General features: G+C 42.6%; 2 protein-coding genes across 3 annotated transcripts; one reads left to right on the forward strand and one right to left on the reverse strand.

Annotated features, from left to right (window-relative positions):
• The first annotated feature begins 1 nt into the window (after nt 1).
• On the forward strand, nt 2-7,530 carry lxn (latexin). Of its 2 annotated transcripts, none has more exons than XM_083984363.1 (7): nt 2-1,531; nt 4,187-4,363; nt 4,451-4,513; nt 5,102-5,303; nt 5,583-5,719; nt 6,646-6,708; nt 7,144-7,530. In XM_083984363.1, exons 1-7 carry the CDS (start codon nt 1,367-1,369, stop codon nt 7,258-7,260), a joined length of 924 nt encoding a protein of 307 aa, XP_083840489.1. In that variant the 5' UTR covers nt 2-1,366; the 3' UTR covers nt 7,261-7,530. The 2 variants fall into 2 exon arrangements, with proteins under 2 accessions (XP_083840489.1, XP_083840490.1); XM_083984364.1 differs by lacking the exon at nt 2-1,531 and adding an exon at nt 3,339-4,093.
• Nucleotides 1,601-17,088, reverse strand: gfm1 (G elongation factor, mitochondrial 1). Its single transcript, XM_083984358.1, has 18 exons — nt 16,875-17,088; nt 15,693-15,845; nt 15,460-15,592; nt 14,012-14,216; nt 11,844-11,960; nt 11,531-11,681; nt 9,805-9,959; nt 9,603-9,687; nt 9,333-9,470; nt 8,874-8,975; nt 8,660-8,716; nt 7,926-8,063; nt 7,554-7,636; nt 3,166-3,328; nt 2,929-3,073; nt 2,680-2,840; nt 2,516-2,569; nt 1,601-2,174 (listed from the first exon to the last, which is right to left on the reverse strand). The coding sequence occupies exons 1-18, from the start codon at nt 16,947-16,949 to the stop codon at nt 2,043-2,045; spliced, it is 2,247 nt and encodes a 748-aa protein (XP_083840484.1). The 5' UTR covers nt 16,950-17,088; the 3' UTR covers nt 1,601-2,042.
• Nucleotides 17,089-17,759: the final 671 nt, after the last annotated feature.

The following is a 17,759-nucleotide window of genomic DNA, read 5'->3' on the forward strand; positions in this document are numbered from 1 at the left end:
TGCCGAGAGATTCTTATGTTCTTGTAGTTTTTGTTGTGCTGCTCAGTTGATTTTCAGATCCATCAGAAGTGATGGAAAAACCTTGTTTATGATTTGTTTTTTGTCTTTTGCTGATTGTCTGTCAGTTATGATTTTGTAGAACACACGAAGAGTCATTAAAGTTTTACTGTCCCTTCATTTTTCCTCCATTTGTAGGAAGTATCATCTGATTAAAGCCGAAATCATTAGTAGATCAACCAAATATTCTTTCGTCTCTGGGTTTCTGACTGTTGGTTAGACAAATAACGGCATTTGAAAGCACAACTTTAGACTCTGAGGAATGGTGATTGTGAAAATAATTGCCACATTATGAATCATTAATTGCAGCCCTAATGATGATTCAAACTGGAGCAAAAGAAATGTAATAGGAAAACATGAAACTAGAGCACATCATCAGAGTTATGCCCATGAATTAAAGAGTCTGGGAATCAGATGCTGCTTTGCAAAACACGGAGGAACACCCAACATATTTGTGAAATATCAGACAGACATCCATTTCTTCATCTGTTCTAGGAACCTAAGGGCTTCAGCTCCAAGTTCCTCTTCTTCTCTCAACAGTGACATTGTTTTGTAAACTGTTTTTGAGGTCAAGAATGAAGGAGAATTTTGTTATTCCTCTCTAAACCGTCTTGTTTCATCAACAAAAATCAGCCAAACAGACACTAATACTAAGACAAGGATCTTGGTTTCAGGTCTGTGAAGAATCTCAGAGGTTTTACTTGATAGATAGTGGATATTAAGAATCGCTTCCTGTGGGAATATCCTGTAGATGTCTTATAATGAGCCTATTTTTCTAGCTGTCCTCTTGGATGTTGCACAACTTGACTCTCCAGCGTAATCCTCCGTCCTCAACAGAGCAGATTTCACATTTTAACTCCCCTCAAATTGCCAGGACGTGTTTAATTTGGCTGGGTGAAACGTGCTGTGGACCGGAGCGCGGCTGCAATTCGTCAAGTTCACGTATTAATCACACCTGCCTCAGCAGCAGCAGCAGCTCTGATGGGATAAACGACGTCTGAACGGATCGTTTCTTCTTGTGAGGGTGCTGAATCAGTCGGCGGCTGACAGCTTAAGTGGGTTGCATGGGAGCACACGAGGACCAGAACAAGATAAAGTGGAACGTTTTGTTTAGCTAAGAGGGGGAAAAAAATAAACAGATCGTGCCAAGAAGACAGCAGGATCTGGACAACGTCTTCTCTCCGCTTCCCCCCTCCTCCTCCTCGTTATATAACTCCACACTGACAGGAGGGCCATTTCCCTGTTTGCACTCTTTCACACAAGTTGTTTTTCCTTTTCTCCAGCATCTGTGTTTCGCAGCTTCACTATAATGGGCTTGAGCTTGATCCTAGTTGTGGTAATTGCTGTGATAATGGGGGCGACTGGGAGCCCCACCGTGACCACCAGACCCGATTCTGACTCAGTGGACGTGTTGGCTCATCCCAACAGTGTACCAGAGACGGAAGACGACACAGACTTCTCTGACTTCGGACAGGTGAGGAGGAACTGTTTTACCAGTGTGTTTTGGAGCTAATAAGTTGCACTGCAAATGTGATTTTCCTGCTTAAGTCTCGCTTTGCAAGAAAAATGATCTGTACCGGAAAAAAACGACACGTAAAAGTAGGATATGTATCTTTGCCGCATTCATTATTACAACACAACCTTTCTGTACATAGTACAAAAGCCACTGAAAGCTCAAATCAAAACACTGAGCTTTCCTTACCGACAACCATCTTACAAAATCCTGACAGCCGAGCTTAGAGGTCAAATCGTCTTAAAATCAAAGTAATAAATACAGTAAGTCTTACACAGGGGTCAGTTATTTGGGAGGAAGATTAACTCCAACTACAGAACAAATAAAGTAAAAAGTCAAGTTTCATTTGGCTCCATGAGTTAAAGCCTGCCTTATTGTCGAGTCATGGGTTGATGATGGACAGAAGTGGTGTCTACCGGGGGGGACGGCTGTCATGTCAAAGTCCAACAGTGTACAGTTGAGTAGACAGTTTTCAGCTCTTCCACTTGTTCCTCTTGGTGGGCAGCTGCCCTGTGGCCTCTAAGTATTTGTGGATGAGCTCATCCTGAGTGACGGGCAGGCAGGGCTGGTACCTGCTGTAGTCCATGGTGTACTCGCCTTTTCCCTGGACAAACACAAACACATGTTACGTTTCGTGAGGCTTTCATGTATTATTGAAGTCGTCCAGCTGTGATTGCTGAAGATTGATGACACTACCATGGATACTAATGTAAACTCAGCCCATGAATTAAAACGTAATAACCAGTTTTATAATGACACTGTGACACTGACTCAACACAACGTTCATATTTCTTTTTTTCAGTCTTTTTTCATAAGATAATCTGACTCTTGTGTCTCATTTTTTGGCCCTCATTCCTGAAATGCACTTGCTTTCTCCTCCGGATGCTCAACACGATCTGCGCTATATTAGACAACAGAGTTTTCCAGTGTTTGGTTTGGACTTACTTCAGTGCAGGAGCGCAGCTCTGTGGCGTAGCCAAACATGTCGTTGAGTGGAATCTGTTGGGAGAAACATGCTGAAATGACTCGTATACAAACAACAGAGAGGATGATTGGATAAATATAGTGCGTTAAAACGCTGTGGCCGCACGCGAATAACACAGACTCACATCAGCATACAGAGTGAAGTATCCCTCAGCACCGTCCTGTCCTGTGATGACACCATGGCGACGGTTCACACCAGAAATGACCGCTCCCTGAAACTCCTGAGGTGCTACGATTTCCACCGTCATGATCGGCTCCAGGATGACCACGTTGGCCTTTTCCATGGCTGTGGGGAGAGGACGTTGAAGGCCACATTTACAAAACGGACCAAGAGCAGGATGAAATGACAACAGGGAAGTGAACTGAAGCGTCACCTTGCTTTACAGCGCCCTCTCCTGCACGGATGAAGGAGATCTCGTTGGAGTCGACCATGTGATGAGCTCCGTCCTCCAGGAGGAATCGCACTCCTGAGATCTTGTGTCCGCTCAGAGGTCCTTTCTCACAAGCATCTCTGTAGCCCTGCAGCATGATGGGGAAGAAAGTATTTTTCCTATGCGTTCCAATAAACTCTGATGCTGGACTGTGACCACGTGAAAGTCGGGAGTTCTCACCTTTTCGACAGCGGGTACAAACTGCTTTGGGATGTTGGTACCGACTGTCTGGTCTTCAAACTCCACCTTGGTGAAATGCTCCGTGTCGAGAGGCTCCAGGACGCCCATCACTTTACCGTACTGCCCCGAGCCTCCGGTCTGCTTCTTGTGGGTGAATTCAAACCTACGGCAAACAGGACACATCATATCCATGTGATTAGGGAGGAACGACACAGTGGGACCGTTTGTCACCTTATTTATTCAAGTGTTGTCTGCATAAATAGACATTCAGATATTGGTCAGCTACTATTTCTGATTCATTGAGTCAACTGAGCAACCAGCCTTGTTGACAACTTTGGTGTGTGTTGGTTTGTTCTAAAATACATCAACCAATAAAAACAATATATTTAACATATATAATTCTTCAAAAGGCTCTAGCTTTAAGAACCCAGGCCGACATTAAACTCCAGTCTTATCTATCAAATTGATTCAACAGCTGCAAACAACAGCAAATCTGATCTCTATATAACATTTACTGTAAAGAGTTCATTTTCCTGCAGTGCATGTTCTGTCAGGCTGAAGAGTAAAGCAGGTCTGTGTCTTTAAAAAAGGGGGCGGTGCTCAAAGAGCTCTGGTGTGAAAGGAAGTGGGAAGTAATCTTTCCACTCGCATGCGGAGCAGCTGACTCTGAACACCGAACAGATAAAACTTTCCACCTGCCCAAATCTCAGCGCTCCAGCTCCAGGCAAGAATCAGACTCCCTTATCTAATTCACTGTCACAGTTTTTCAACCCGTGCACCTTTCACCCTGTTACTTCTACACATTCGCTTCCCACTTCCCTCTTTGCTCAGTGGGTGTCCCCCTGGTGTTTCAGGCTCTTTCATATCTCAACACAAACTGATCTAGAAGGACAAAGCTCCACCCTGCTGCCGACACCTCTGGGTCAAAGTACGTCAGGCACCTGAGGCCCATCCCTGTTTCTGCTCTCATATATTCTTGCTCACTTCATCATCTCCTTTTTACTTTCTGGGGGAAAAACAGCAAAAAGTACCACTAGAAGACGAACTTGAGGGTGATGTGATGGCGACCGGCGAGCTGAACCCCAACCACTACCCTGCTCAGAGGGCGGCCAAGGTGGTCCAACACTACCTCAACACCCGCTACGGCTCGCCGTTCAAGGTGTTCGCACTGCACAAGGTCCGCGGTGGGAACGCAGAGGTCAGTTCACTTCACTATTGAAATGTGAACCTATGTATGGAAATGTGATGGAGTTAAAGTTCTGATTATGGTTCACTTCCCTTTCAGGATGTAGCCGACTCTGGGAGAAAGTATCGGCTGGACATCTCAGTGCAGGACTTTACCAGCAAGGTAGGATTTCTTTTCTTATTATAAATCAGACTTTCAGATGGGTGTCAGGAGTTATTTTCATTAGTATGACAACAACAGTGAGAAAGCATTGAAAACTAACCACAATTATCTCTGAAGTCTAATTATGTCCGCAGATGTTAAGTGTCCTTAATGTAGAATAAAGCTTAATATCTAGAGTTAATTTATCCCTGAATCAGATCATAAAACCCTGTGATGCTTAAGTGGTGGATTCTCTTTGCATCTAAATTGACTTCTCTGTGTCTAATTACCTGCATTTACTGTCAACAAGAGTTAAAAGCAGTGCATTCACATTGTGTTTACGAAAAGATGTTTTAAGCAACTTGTGGGTGTGAAGCACGGTTGGATAATCGGTGTCTTCAGCAGCGTGAGCATAAATCACCAGGTATGACACGATTTACTAAAGAGAAGGTCAGCAGTGGTTCACGTTCAGACACTGTGGTGCAACGCTGAGTCACCGGCTGCCATGGCAACGCCCGCCTGGACTACGCCTTTGCTCTGCATGCTCTCCTCCACCTGTTTCTCTCACCAAACCTGCCTCCCCCCTCACCCTCTGTCTGTCTCCCACAGAGCACCGCCAACTGCTCTGCGGAGGTGTTTTTTCCAAGAGGAGGGGAGCAGCAGCAGCAGCAGCAGCAGCAGCAGCAGCAGCAGAGCTCACCCCAGGTCCAGGCCCCGTGTGAGGAGCTGCAGAAAATCAATACCAAGGCTCAAGAAGAGGCTTTTTACCAACAATACAAGAACCAAAGCCTGCAGGCAGCAAACTTACCAGGTGGGTGCATTAAAACAAACTACAAACTGCTAGTAATCAACATACGAAGACAACGGTTACACAACATCAACAGTCTCAGATTGCAGCACTCTGGGATTTCCACAATGTTGGAGGGGTTTGTGGTTTTCAACCGAACCCTGACATAATTAACACAATGCAAACGCCTGTCCTCACTGATCTTGTATCTGTAATCTCCTTGTACACCACAAAACCACATGTGACTTTTGGACCCTGCTACACATCCGGTCTAACTGTCGTCCATGACGCTCTGACCAACAGACAGCCACGGTCGCATCGAGCCAGAGATGGAGCCTCTCTGGCACCTGGGCGCCGTGGCCTCCAGCTTCGTCATGCTGAACCAATCGACTGAAAACACTCTGTACAACATGGCTCAGGTGGCCAACGTCACACAGCTGGTATGTTGTTTTATCCGCCGTCGGATCCACTGGAGAACTCCCGACTCGTACGTCTGGGAATGACAGGATTTCTACGAACACGCACTTTAGAAATGTTATTCTACATAACGATACAACATCGTCTCCTTGCGACAGTTTAAAGGGATAGTTCAACCTTTTGGCAAATTGGCCCGTTGCCATAATCGCTATAGTCATAGCAGTAGGTTCGTTACCTTTAATTGTCGGTGCAAGCTATTTTTAGAACGGCGGAGCAGAGCCACGAGCTGCTCAGAGCTACACTACGGAGGCTAATGGGATTTCTTGGTTTCCCTCATCAAACTCATCAAATACACAATCCAACAACTCCACAACGCTCTGGTGGACAAGTTGTGACCTGCACATTCATCACGCTATGAGATAATAACAGAACGTTACCAGACAGAGTTGTTTTCGAGGCAAAGTCAGAGACTGCTTGCTGAAAAACAGCCCCTGACGGGAACATGCATCAGTGGTTTTGCATGAATTTACCTTGAAAACAACTCTGTCTCGTAACGTTCTGTTATTATCTCATAGCGTGGTGAATGTGCAGGTCACAACTTGTCAACGAGAGCATTTTGGAGTTGTTGGATTGTGTATTTGATGAGTTTGATGAGGGAAACCAAGAAATCCCATTAGCCTCTGTAGCGTAGCTCTGAGCAGCTCACGGCTCTGCTCCGCCGTTCTAAAAACAGCTTGCACCGACAATTAAAGGTAATGAACCTGTGGTGGAAAAATTCCCACGACAAACCCACTCCCAAAATGTTGAACTATCCCTTTAATCTAGTCAATACGTGCCAGTCATCGGTCAAACAAGGTTCTGCAGACCAAGCACTTGCTCTGCTATTTTCTCTGGAGGCTGCACACAGGCCGAGGATTAAACCAGTAACATTTTATCTTGTCTGCTGCAGGAAACTGAGAACAACCAGCTGAAATTTGACTATCATATACTGCTGCATGAGATGGTGTCCCAGGTAACCACTTATCATATTAAACCCATTTAATACAACTGAAAATGATCATTAATGATTATTTTTTATCATCATCCTACACAAACATTAAAATGTATATGAATCTATATGATAATTGGAACAATATGGTTTCCGTAACTTCCGTAACTAAAAAATGCTCAGATCTTTCACTTTACATTTCTTAGACACATAGTAACTGTTCAATCATTTAATAATGAGAAGAAAACTGATTAATTTGTCCTATAGTTTCTCACTAAACAGGTAAACTCATCGTTTTACCAAAGTCAGCAGCCTTTGAAACAGCTAATAAATTCAGAACTAGTGCCCCCACTAGTAAACTTTGGTCTGGTCCATTAGTGACTCGAATACCATGCGAGGAACAGCGTCACAACCTAATAAGTTGAGTTTATCTGACAGGTTGTGTTTGCGTTTTTGCAGGAAATCATTCACTGGAAGGTGCTGTTCAGCTGGTCTCCATCAGAGGGAGTTAAAGTGCTGCAGATGGAGCAGCTTCCTCACAGCCATAACCGTGAAGAACCTCCAACCACAGACTGAACTGCTGACAATCATCACACTGCCACTGTAACCAAATCCCGGTGCTCACGTCTTGTGTTCAAATACCGAGTAGCATCAACGTGTTTACGATGAGGCCGTCGGCTGTTGACGTTTGCAGCACAAACTTTTTTTTAAACCACAGAAAGGTGGAGTTTGTATTATCTACATAATGATATTATATCCTTTAATTGTCCTGTGCTCTTGGTTGTGAGAGTATGTAACCAAAATAAAGTGTTTAATACTTATTGTGTGTGTGTGTGTGTGTGTGTGTTTGTGTGTACGTCAGGACTTACGGCACAGAACCAGTGATGGTCTCTCTGAAGGCCACTTTGGGCTTCCCCATCACACAGGGACAGTTGTACTCCCGCTCCATCCTCTGAAACAACAGACCAAAACAAATAAGTGGAAACCCCACAGAAACACAGATCAGATACTGGGTTTAAAAAGAAAATTCCTTCAAAACACAAGCGGGAAAACCACATTTATGATGCATTTAATTTTATTGCCTGACATTTATAGATTTAATTCCCTTCCTTTCCCTTTATGGCAGCTTAAATTTATCTTAGTATACGTCAAAATCTTCGCAGGTGACTTCCAATCACAGAATCAGTCCCAGTTATTAAAGGACATCTTGTATTAAACATAAATAACTTTTGAGTGGGTACCTGAGAGTAGATCTCCAGATGCAGCTCACCCATCCCTGAGATGATGGTTTCTTTGCTCTCTGTGTCGTAGTGAACTCTGAACGTTGGATCTTCTCTGGTGAACCGGTTGATACCTTTGGAGAATTTGTCCAGGTCGTTCTGTCCAGATACAAAACAGCAAAGAGTTAGAGATGGTATTCAGACATCAGGGTATATACAGGAATCTTGAAGTTAATTCTAAAACCTTTTTAAGACTTTTTCAATACCTTCTCAATATTTTTAATACCTCACCGCCACTTCAAGCTGTAACCATTTACATCAGTGACACTTTTAACGTAACAGTTTTAGTTTGTGATAAAGACTTTAGACCACTATGATACAACAGAATTCAAAATAGGCTGGGATAAGAAATCAAAGGCAAAGTTTATCAAAAAATAAAAATAAAAAATTGCTCCACTCTCAAAAAACAAAAACAACAATCTTCTTTTCTTTTTTATGTACTGGTTCATCTTTGTTTTTTGATAAAATGAATAAATTCACACACTTTCACAATGTTTTTTAGGACTCAAACTCTTGGACAGCTAATTCAGAAAAAAATACCCTCAAAATTTAAGACTTTATAAAGTCGTGAAAAGACTTTTTAATACTTTTTAAGGGTCTTAATTTTCCCAAAATTGATTTATCACCTTTTAATACTTTTCAAGACCCCGCGGATACCCTGGACATACAAAGTACACTGGAGTAGAATTCTCTACCTTGTTGGTGGGCTTCATTGACATAGAGATGACAGGCTCTGGGACGTGGATTGACTCCTGTGGGATAAGAAGGCGACAAATGAACACTGGAGGGTCTGAACATTTTGGAATAACGAGGGAAAAGAGGAATCATTTTCAGAAACATCTTCATATGAGCCGGGCTATTTGCTCTTTCACTGGTCTCTGTCCAAGAGAAAACATTAACGCTACTCACCATTGAGAGGTTGGCGCTGGTCCTGGATGTAAAAGTGTCTCCACTGGCACAGTCGATCCCAAACAGAGCACAGATGTCTCCTGCATAAACCTCATCCACGTCCTGAAACAGCAGGGACACCGATGAGATCGACAGAAACAAGAGCACATGTTGTTTTTTGTGATTTCAGGGCTGGGTTGACTCAAATGTCTTATTTCCAACAACTGGCAGTTATAAATAAATATTTAATTAACATGTCTTATTTTTTATGTTTCACATCTTGTTTTGATGCAAGTTGAATGGAAACATTTCACCCTGGTGTCACAGGGGAAGTGGTTGTTATCTCCACACTTCAGTGGAGCTGAAAGAGGAACCTAAGTGTTTTGGCCAGTCATGTTTATCTGCTCTTTTAACTGCAAACCACTGGTGGAAAACCGACTCCCCTGACGACCCGCTGACGCACACCGTGCACGCTCTCACCTCCATCTGGTCAGCGTGGAGTCGCACGAGCCTCTGAACTCGGACCCTTTTGCTGGTGCGTGTGTTGTAGATGTATTCGCCCTTTTTCAGGCAGCCCTGGTACACCCGCACGTATGTCAGCTGACCAAATCTCCCTGCCTGTTAATGAGAAAGACCACAGGAAACGGCAAGTCGTGACACAACGAGACCTTCCTGTTGAGCAAAACACCAAGAATGAAGAAGGTGCTGCAAAAAACATCAGACAAAACAGATTTCAACAGTGTTTCTCACCTCCAGTTTGAAGGCCAGACCCACGTAGGGATGTGTGTCGTCTCTGGTTGGATTCATTTCGACCTTCGAAGCCTCACTTGAATCTCTGACGGTGAAAGCACATTTCAAATTCTCACATTAAAAGCCTTTATCAGACAAGAATCTGGTGTCGAGTCGATTCCATCTGAGCAGACTTTGTTTACAAACCGAGCGCCCTACTCACTCGTCATTTAGGATGGCATAGTTTTTCACTTCAGTGGGGTTTGGCAGGAAATCCAGGACGGCGTCCAGCAGAGGCTGAACGCCCTTATTTTTCAGTGCTGTGCCCACCAACACCGGGCTGAAGAGACGCTGCACTGTGGCCCTGCGGATTGCAGCCTGCAAGACGGTGAAGGAACACAGGAGTGAGTGACATGTTACATGCCCCTGATGCATTCTCTTCACTTTTAAACATCCCCGTCTGACCTTCACCTTTGTTTGTTGGCTTCTTTTCATGTTTTTTTTAAGTATTCTATTTTTACCTTTATTGATAGCTGCAGTGGAAACACTTTTGCACATCGGTGCGTCACAGGAGGAGAGCAACGTGGACTGGCGAAGAGACTTTCTTCTTACTTGCAATATTTTTTATTGTTAAAAGGCCAACGTTTCGGTTGTGTTTGCCCTGAAGAAGGTTAAAGGGATAGTAGCATTTTTTTTTAAAGTGGGGGTTGTATGATCTACAAATAGCCCCTAAGTACTTTGATTGCAGTAGAAGACTCTCTACACTCCTCCCGTTAGCAACGCCAGCCCATAGCCCTGCCCAGAGATTTACAACATACATTGTTGTGAATGGACCCAAAGAAACAGCCTATTTTCGCGGCCTAAAAGAGGTTTTACCTGAAAAAAAAACACAGTTCCATTGTTCGCTATAATATAATTTTTTCCAGCCCCTCAAAGTGCAGGAAAAACACAGTTTTTATTTGGAGCTAACCAACTGCTGATCGGCGGGCACTAACCCTGGGCCGGAGGGATACGTGAGTTGGTTGGGTCCCAATAAAAACTGTGTTTTTCCTGCACTTTGAGGGGCTGGAAAAAATTATATTATAGCGAACAATGGAACTGTGTTTTTTTTTCAGGTAAAACCTCTTTTAGGCCACGAAAATAGGCTGTTTCTTTGGGTCCATTCACAACAATGTATGTTGTAAATCTGTGGGCAGGGCTATGGGCTGGCGTTGCTAACAGGAGGAGTGTAGAGAGTCTTCTACTGCAATTAAAGTACTTGGGGGCTATTTGTAGATCATACAACCCCACTTTAAAAAAAATGCTACTATCCCTTTAAACAACTGAAACGTTTTCCTTTTAACAATGAAAAATATTGCAAGTAAGAAGAAAGTGTGCGGGAGTTTCTTTGCCAGTCCACCTCTATTGATAGGACAGTTGGAGAGAGGGACATGAAACAGGGAGACAGAGAGGGGGAACGACATGCAGCAAAGGGCCGCAGGGGGGAATCGAACCTGGGCTAGCTGCAGCAATGACTATAAGCTCTTTATGTGCCTTTGACTTTGTCATGTTTAAGACAAACTGTACATAACTTGATCTCAGAGATGTCTTACTTGAATATTAGCAGCATGGTTAAAGCCGCCACACTGATCCAGCTTGTAACAGCTCAGAAGCTGGTGGAGGGTTCGGTCTTTTAAGATCATTTTTGATTTTGATTTTTTTTTTAAACATTTGATGGATTGTCACAAAATTTTGTAAAGATATTCATGATGCTGAGAAGGTGAATTCTACTGACTTTGGTCCTCTCACACCATCAGCATGTTGACATTTAGAGGTTTCGAAGAGAAATGTTTCCACAGATATTGCACACACACACACTGCTACACAGATTCATGTTCCCCTCTGGATCAACTGTTACATCGCTGGTCAGCCCTTAACCTTACAATGTCCTTTACTTGTTAGACACAAACCTTCAGGTCATCATTAGTAGGTATTTTTTCCTCCAAGAACATCTCTCCCAAGATTTCATCAGAATTGGCCACACACTCCACCAGTTCCTGCCTCCGGTCCGCAGCCTCAGCACGGAAATCAGCGGGGATCTCATCGTAGCGGACATTTTGACTGCAGGGAGGAAGAGACAGAAGAATCAGTTTCACTTGTAATTACCGCTTGTATACTAACAGATCCTGATTTTTGTGTGTATTTAAAGTTATTAGGCTGTTAAAAAAAATAACTAAATGACACAAAGATAAACTCTGAAGCTACTAGAGGGGAATCTCTCACCCGAATGGTCCTTCAAAATACATGCTCCGCTCCTGCACAAGGTCAATGATGCCACGCATGTTCCCTTCAAGGCCCATGGGGATGCTGACAAAAGCTGCGTTGTGATTCAGTTTGGTTCTGCAAAGTGACAAAATGTAAATGTGAACAATCAGTAAACAAAAGTTACAGACAGGAAAACTGTCTGTGGAACAATCATTATGATTTCATGTGAAGCAGTGAATTCAGCCTTAAAGGTATTGCAGCATTTTATAGTAGCAAATGGGGTTGTATGATCTACAAATAGCCCCTAAGTACTTTAATTGCAGTAGAAGACAGGGATGCAAACGGGTCAGGACCAAAAAAGAGAGGAATTGTCTTGGGGGGGGGGGGGGGGGGTTCACCATTAACAATATCACAGAAAAGTCAATTTCCAGTAATTCAACCCCAACCAAGTATTGAGTGCATATAGATGGACAGTTTTCAGAAGGCCAACATTTCTATATTAAAAATGCTTTAAAAAAATAAAAACCATTGCAATATTTCAATTTTGGAGATACTGATTTTTAAGTCTTCACTGAATGTTAGTCATAATTATTACTATTAAAATAAACTGAAGAAATAAAGACATGGGATTTAACATCCCATTCAGTGTGTAATGGCCTATATAATGTGTTAGTTTCACTTTTTGAATTGAACACATTCTACATGGCGGAGGCGACGTCTTTAGGGCTTCCTTCACCTCTGAAACGGGGCAGAGCTCCGTGGAAACACCTGCCTGACACAGCAACGTAGGGAACCGTGCATGTCCGCGGCGCACAGCTCCACAGACATCACAGCTCCACGGACATGCACGGGGGGAAAAACGACGTCGCCGCTTTGGGTAACGTGCGTGCATGTCGCGCGTCTACATTGGAGGTAGGCTAGTATAATCAGAAACCATGAATGAGTTCGCCTCACGTGATTGTCACTGTCAGCCTGTTAGAAAAACATTTTACTGACCCCAGCTGAGACCCCCCCCCCCCCCCCCCCCCCCCCCTCAAAACAAAAACTCTTTGGATCTGAACGATTCACACAAGTCACCTAATTGGTCATGAAAAAAGCGGGTTTTGCATCCCTGTGTGATGTTCAGGGACAGTCAGGACAGTCTGAGGACAGACAGCTCTGAGGTTGAAGTTTATATTAATGCACCATGACACTGTGGCAGGTCTCTGTACTAGGGATGTGAATCTTTGGGTGGCTCACGATTCGATTCCGACTTTTAGGGTCACGATTCGATTCAAAATCGATTTTCGATTCAACCGATTCTTGATTTTCTTTTTGCGATTTTTAGTTTGCTTTATTAACACCAGACCATGTGAAAAAGTTGAATGATGATGATGTCTACAGACTATTATATCAGAAGCCATATTTCCCCCAAAAAAATGCACATCACATGTTTCAGATTTATTCAGCAGCAATATATTTGAACCATTTTAAAGTAAACTGCTACATGAAGCTGATTTTATAGGCTACTCTCTTTTCAAAAGCCTGGACTGAAGGATGTGAATATTTGGGTGTCTATTCGATTCAAAGTCAGTTCTCATGTACATGCACATGGACATGTAGCCTATCACCTGTAACAAAGGCTGCTAAAAAAAAAAAGAAAGAAAAAAAGAGACGGCACTCTGCTCTCACGCCAGCTCACCTGCAGCCTGTCTGCAGCCTGTCTGCAGCGCCACAGAGGAGCTGCTGCTGCTGGTCCTCTCTCTTCAGCCTGCTGTTTGGCTGCACTTTGTATGAGTTTAAAAAAGTGAAGATCTAACGTCACCTGAGCACCGATCAGCTGATCCAGAGCGCAGTGGATTTCTTTGGGTCTGTTCACAACACTGTATGTTGTAAATCTCTGGGCAGGGCTATGGGCTGGCGTTGCTAACGGGAGGAGTGCAGAGAGTCTTCTACTGCAATTAAAGTACTTAGGGGCTATTTGTAGATCATACAACCCCACTTTAAAAAAAATGCTACTATCCCTTTAAGACAGTGACACAGAAGCTCAGACTGCTGCTGTTTGACCTGAATAACACAATATTATATTTGTAGGTTTATTTCTAAATTAGTTTAGTGGATATATTAAGTTAGAGTCAAATGATCTATAATAAAAATAGAGGATATCGAGTAAATATACATGGATTAGGGGCAATTGCATACTGTACCTCAGCTGCTGCAGGGCTCGGACAGGGTTGGCGCCCATGCGGTCCAGTTTGTTGATGAAGGTGAGGAAGGGGACGTTGTAGCGTTTCATCTGTCTGTTCACAGTCATGGTCTGACACTGGACCCCTCCCACGGCACACAGAACCAGCACGGCGCCGTCCAGCACCCGCAGCGCTCGCTCCACTTCAATGGTAAAGTCCACATGACCTGGATGACACACAGAGGGGACATTGACATTTAGAAACACGGCAAAGTAAACATGATTTAGTAAGACCTTTGAGTTGTGAGCTGCACACAGATGAAACTGAATATATAAACTCCTGTTATTACATGCAAGTAAATTATTCTGGTTTCTTATGCTCAGTGCATGCTCTGATGTTTTTGCCATAATTAAAAATGAGGGGAGTCTTGTGAAGAATAGATCTATGGCTAAAGTATACAAAATCAACGAAAGTGAGGTGATGATCGGGGTAATTTAACCGAGGGCTTGGAGGCCTCAGGTTTGTATCACAAAAACTGCTTGAATTACAGGAGGCAATTGGTTTGAACAATATGGAAATTAACCAAGCATGGAGGATCTAAGAAAAAGATATTTCCAACTTGCATTATGTGCCCTGCAGGATCAGAAGGAGAAGCTGTGATGGCACTGCTTCTGTTTCAACCATTCACATTTCAACTTTCCCTTGCAAATAACTTTCTTGACATTAAATATCAACTACGTGGTGGTTTCTGCATCTGCACCTATTTGCACTTTCTAAAATTAGCACAAACGGGGGTGGTAGTAGTGAGAACTTTTAAATTAGTAAGATTATGATTACTATACTATTACGTAAATATAGTAATTGTTTGCTCGAGTAGTTGGTTACGATCAAGTCATTAAAAAAAAAAAACTATTTCAAGTATGGCTGTAACAAATGGTTATTTTCATCACTGATTAATCTCAGAATAACAGCTTGATTGGTCAGTTTGTAAAAAGTGGCACATTCACATTTGAGAAACTGCAACTGTGAAATGTTTTAGGAAATCTTGCATAAAAAGTGACATAAAAATGTATCTGTTTTCACAATTTCACATTACACTCACAATGCAACTCAAACAAAACATTCATTAATAAACTACTTGTCTAGAAGCAGATCTGTCACAGATGGCCTAATAATATATTGATAAGGCATTCACTGTTGAGTTCTTCATATGTTTTGGTAGCTAATAACTCAATCTGTGGAGTAAAAGGTGATTGGCACTAATTAGACATACTCAAGAACAGATATCTAGTTATCTAGTTGTACTTTTATTCTGTCTTTCTTTTATTAATTTATTGTGCTTTTATGGCGATATGGATCCCCTCGGGTCTGAAATAAAGAAATGAATGAATGAATGAATGAATAACTGAGTACAATTACATTTAAAGACTGAGTAACATGGGCCCCATGTGCAGTGAATTGTTCAGTACCTGGTGTGTCAATGATGTTGATGTTGTTATTCTTCCACATGGTGTATGTGGCAGCTGACTGGATGGTGATGCCCCTCTGCCTCTCCAGCTCCATGGAGTCCATGGTGGCTCCAACGCCGTCTTTACCCTTCACCTGTACGGCACATGGGAGGGAGAAACGGGTCGTGACCTGAGGCTGCACACCTGTATTAGACCTTAATGAACCCACACAGACAGACACGGCCTGTGCTCACCTCATGGATCTCTGCTATCCTCCCGGTGTAGTAGAGGACACGCTCGGTCAGGGTGGTCTTTCCCGAGTCGATGTGGGCAGATATGCCGATGTTGCGGATCCTCTCGTTGGGGACGACACCGGAGGAACATGCCCGACAGCTGTTGATGAGCACCTGAAGAGATAACACAGAGAGAGAGATAGTCCAGGCAAAATAGCGTTTTACGACAGAACTAATTGTCACAGAAGGTTTTTCACCATACATCATTTCTATGAGGTGTCTAGAACAACATACTAAAAGTCCTAAGAAATCCTAGTTGGGGAAATATGTTTAATTCGCATCATTATTTACTGTATAAAGTCTATGGTGCTGACAACAATACACCCCAATGGGCTATTTTTTCCCTTTACTCCTATCACAATGAAACTTTACACAATGAAAGTATCCATGAAATGCAACATTTTTTGTATTACAAGTTTCTTGGGAAATGAATTTGAATATGCAAATGAGCCTTACACTAATGGAATATGCCCAAAATACACCCGAATGGGGCTATTTTTTCCCTTTACTCCTATCACAATGAAACTTTACACAATGAAAGTATCCATGAAATGCAACATTTTTTATATTACAAGTTTCTTGGAAAATGAATTTGAATATGCAAATGAGCAATACACTAATGGAATATGCCCAAAATACACCCAAATAGGCTTATTTTCTTCCTTTACTCCTACCACAATCACACGTCACACAAAAGTATACATGAAAAGTAACATTTCTGTATTTCAAGTTTCTTGGAAAATTAATTTTAAATATGTAAATGAGCTCAACACTAATTGACTTATGGTCAAGAAGCCATAAAGCCACAAGCAGCAACAGGGGCCAAATAACTAACACATTCATGTCCATTCAATAAGTTAACCTATGCACTGAGTGCTTTCACTTGCCACACTTGACTTATGCATACACACATGTCACTTGCCACTTAAAAGACCTATATTGACCTTAAGAATTAATTGCACAGTCTTGTCTCCAGTTGCTTTCTAAATTCTTTTTTTTTTTTTATTATTAGCGAACAAGCCTTACCTAACGACTTTAGAGAGAGTAAACGTAAGTAAAGGTAACGACTAAGAGAAGAGGATCAATACAAACCCCCTCATTATTTGGTGTCACATCAGAGCAGCAGCCTCCACATTACGTTACCTTTTTAACGGTGACGCTTCCTGTCGACAGAAGATGCGTCTTGGACAAACATAAACCCGCTCTTAATACTCTCATTTTGAACAGCTTGGTCGGACCTCGGGTGGTCTTATATTCCTCCTTTTTACGCAACCCCAAATCCGACAACCCCCTGAATGTCACGCCGGGGCACTGAGGCACTGACGCGGTTGTGAAACACGACTTCCGTGTCGACGGCAGCCCCGACGTGCCAAACTTGAAATGTTCGCGTTTGTGTCAAATGAACGACGTCGTCCTCTGTTAAAGGTGGGAAAAATATCAATGACAGATTTGCTTTCTTGTTCCATCACTTAAAATGAATGAAATGTCATGGCTGTATCGAAAATATTCTGTCCACCTATGACAGCACAATTAAAAAAAAAAAGTAAATAAAGTTCAGCTTGTTTTCCAAGTTGAAACTCTTTTGTTTTGCTGTAGAAACGTAGTCACATCTTTGGAACAATGCAAAAAAAATATAAAAAATATATTCCGTTTTATTACAGCCTTCTGGGTCTTATAGGCTTATCTGGATTTGTGCTAACGTGGTGTTGTTAAGTAATCAATGTGCACTTCACTTGCTAAGGCATTTTAATATTTTAATGGGTTGACTAAATCACTGGCTAAGCGCTAGTTTTAAATTGACCAAATCCACGTGTAGGGTTTAATGGATTCATTTCAACCATGTCGCGTGCCGTACGGCCTTTTTGTCGTTTAACCCGGTGTTGTGTTGCCAGTTGTCTGGTTTACTATGTAATTATCGCCTCTCTGTTGATGTAGCTTCGTGTGAGTTGCAGAGTGAGCGTGAGTTTTAGACCTGCCCCTGCTGCTGACAAACTGTTTCCTCTTTGACTTGAACCACAGGCTGCTGAT

This window comes from Trachurus trachurus (genome assembly GCF_905171665.1).
Source record: "Trachurus trachurus genome assembly, chromosome: 13".
NCBI classification, from domain to species: domain Eukaryota; kingdom Metazoa; phylum Chordata; class Actinopteri; order Carangiformes; family Carangidae; genus Trachurus; species Trachurus trachurus.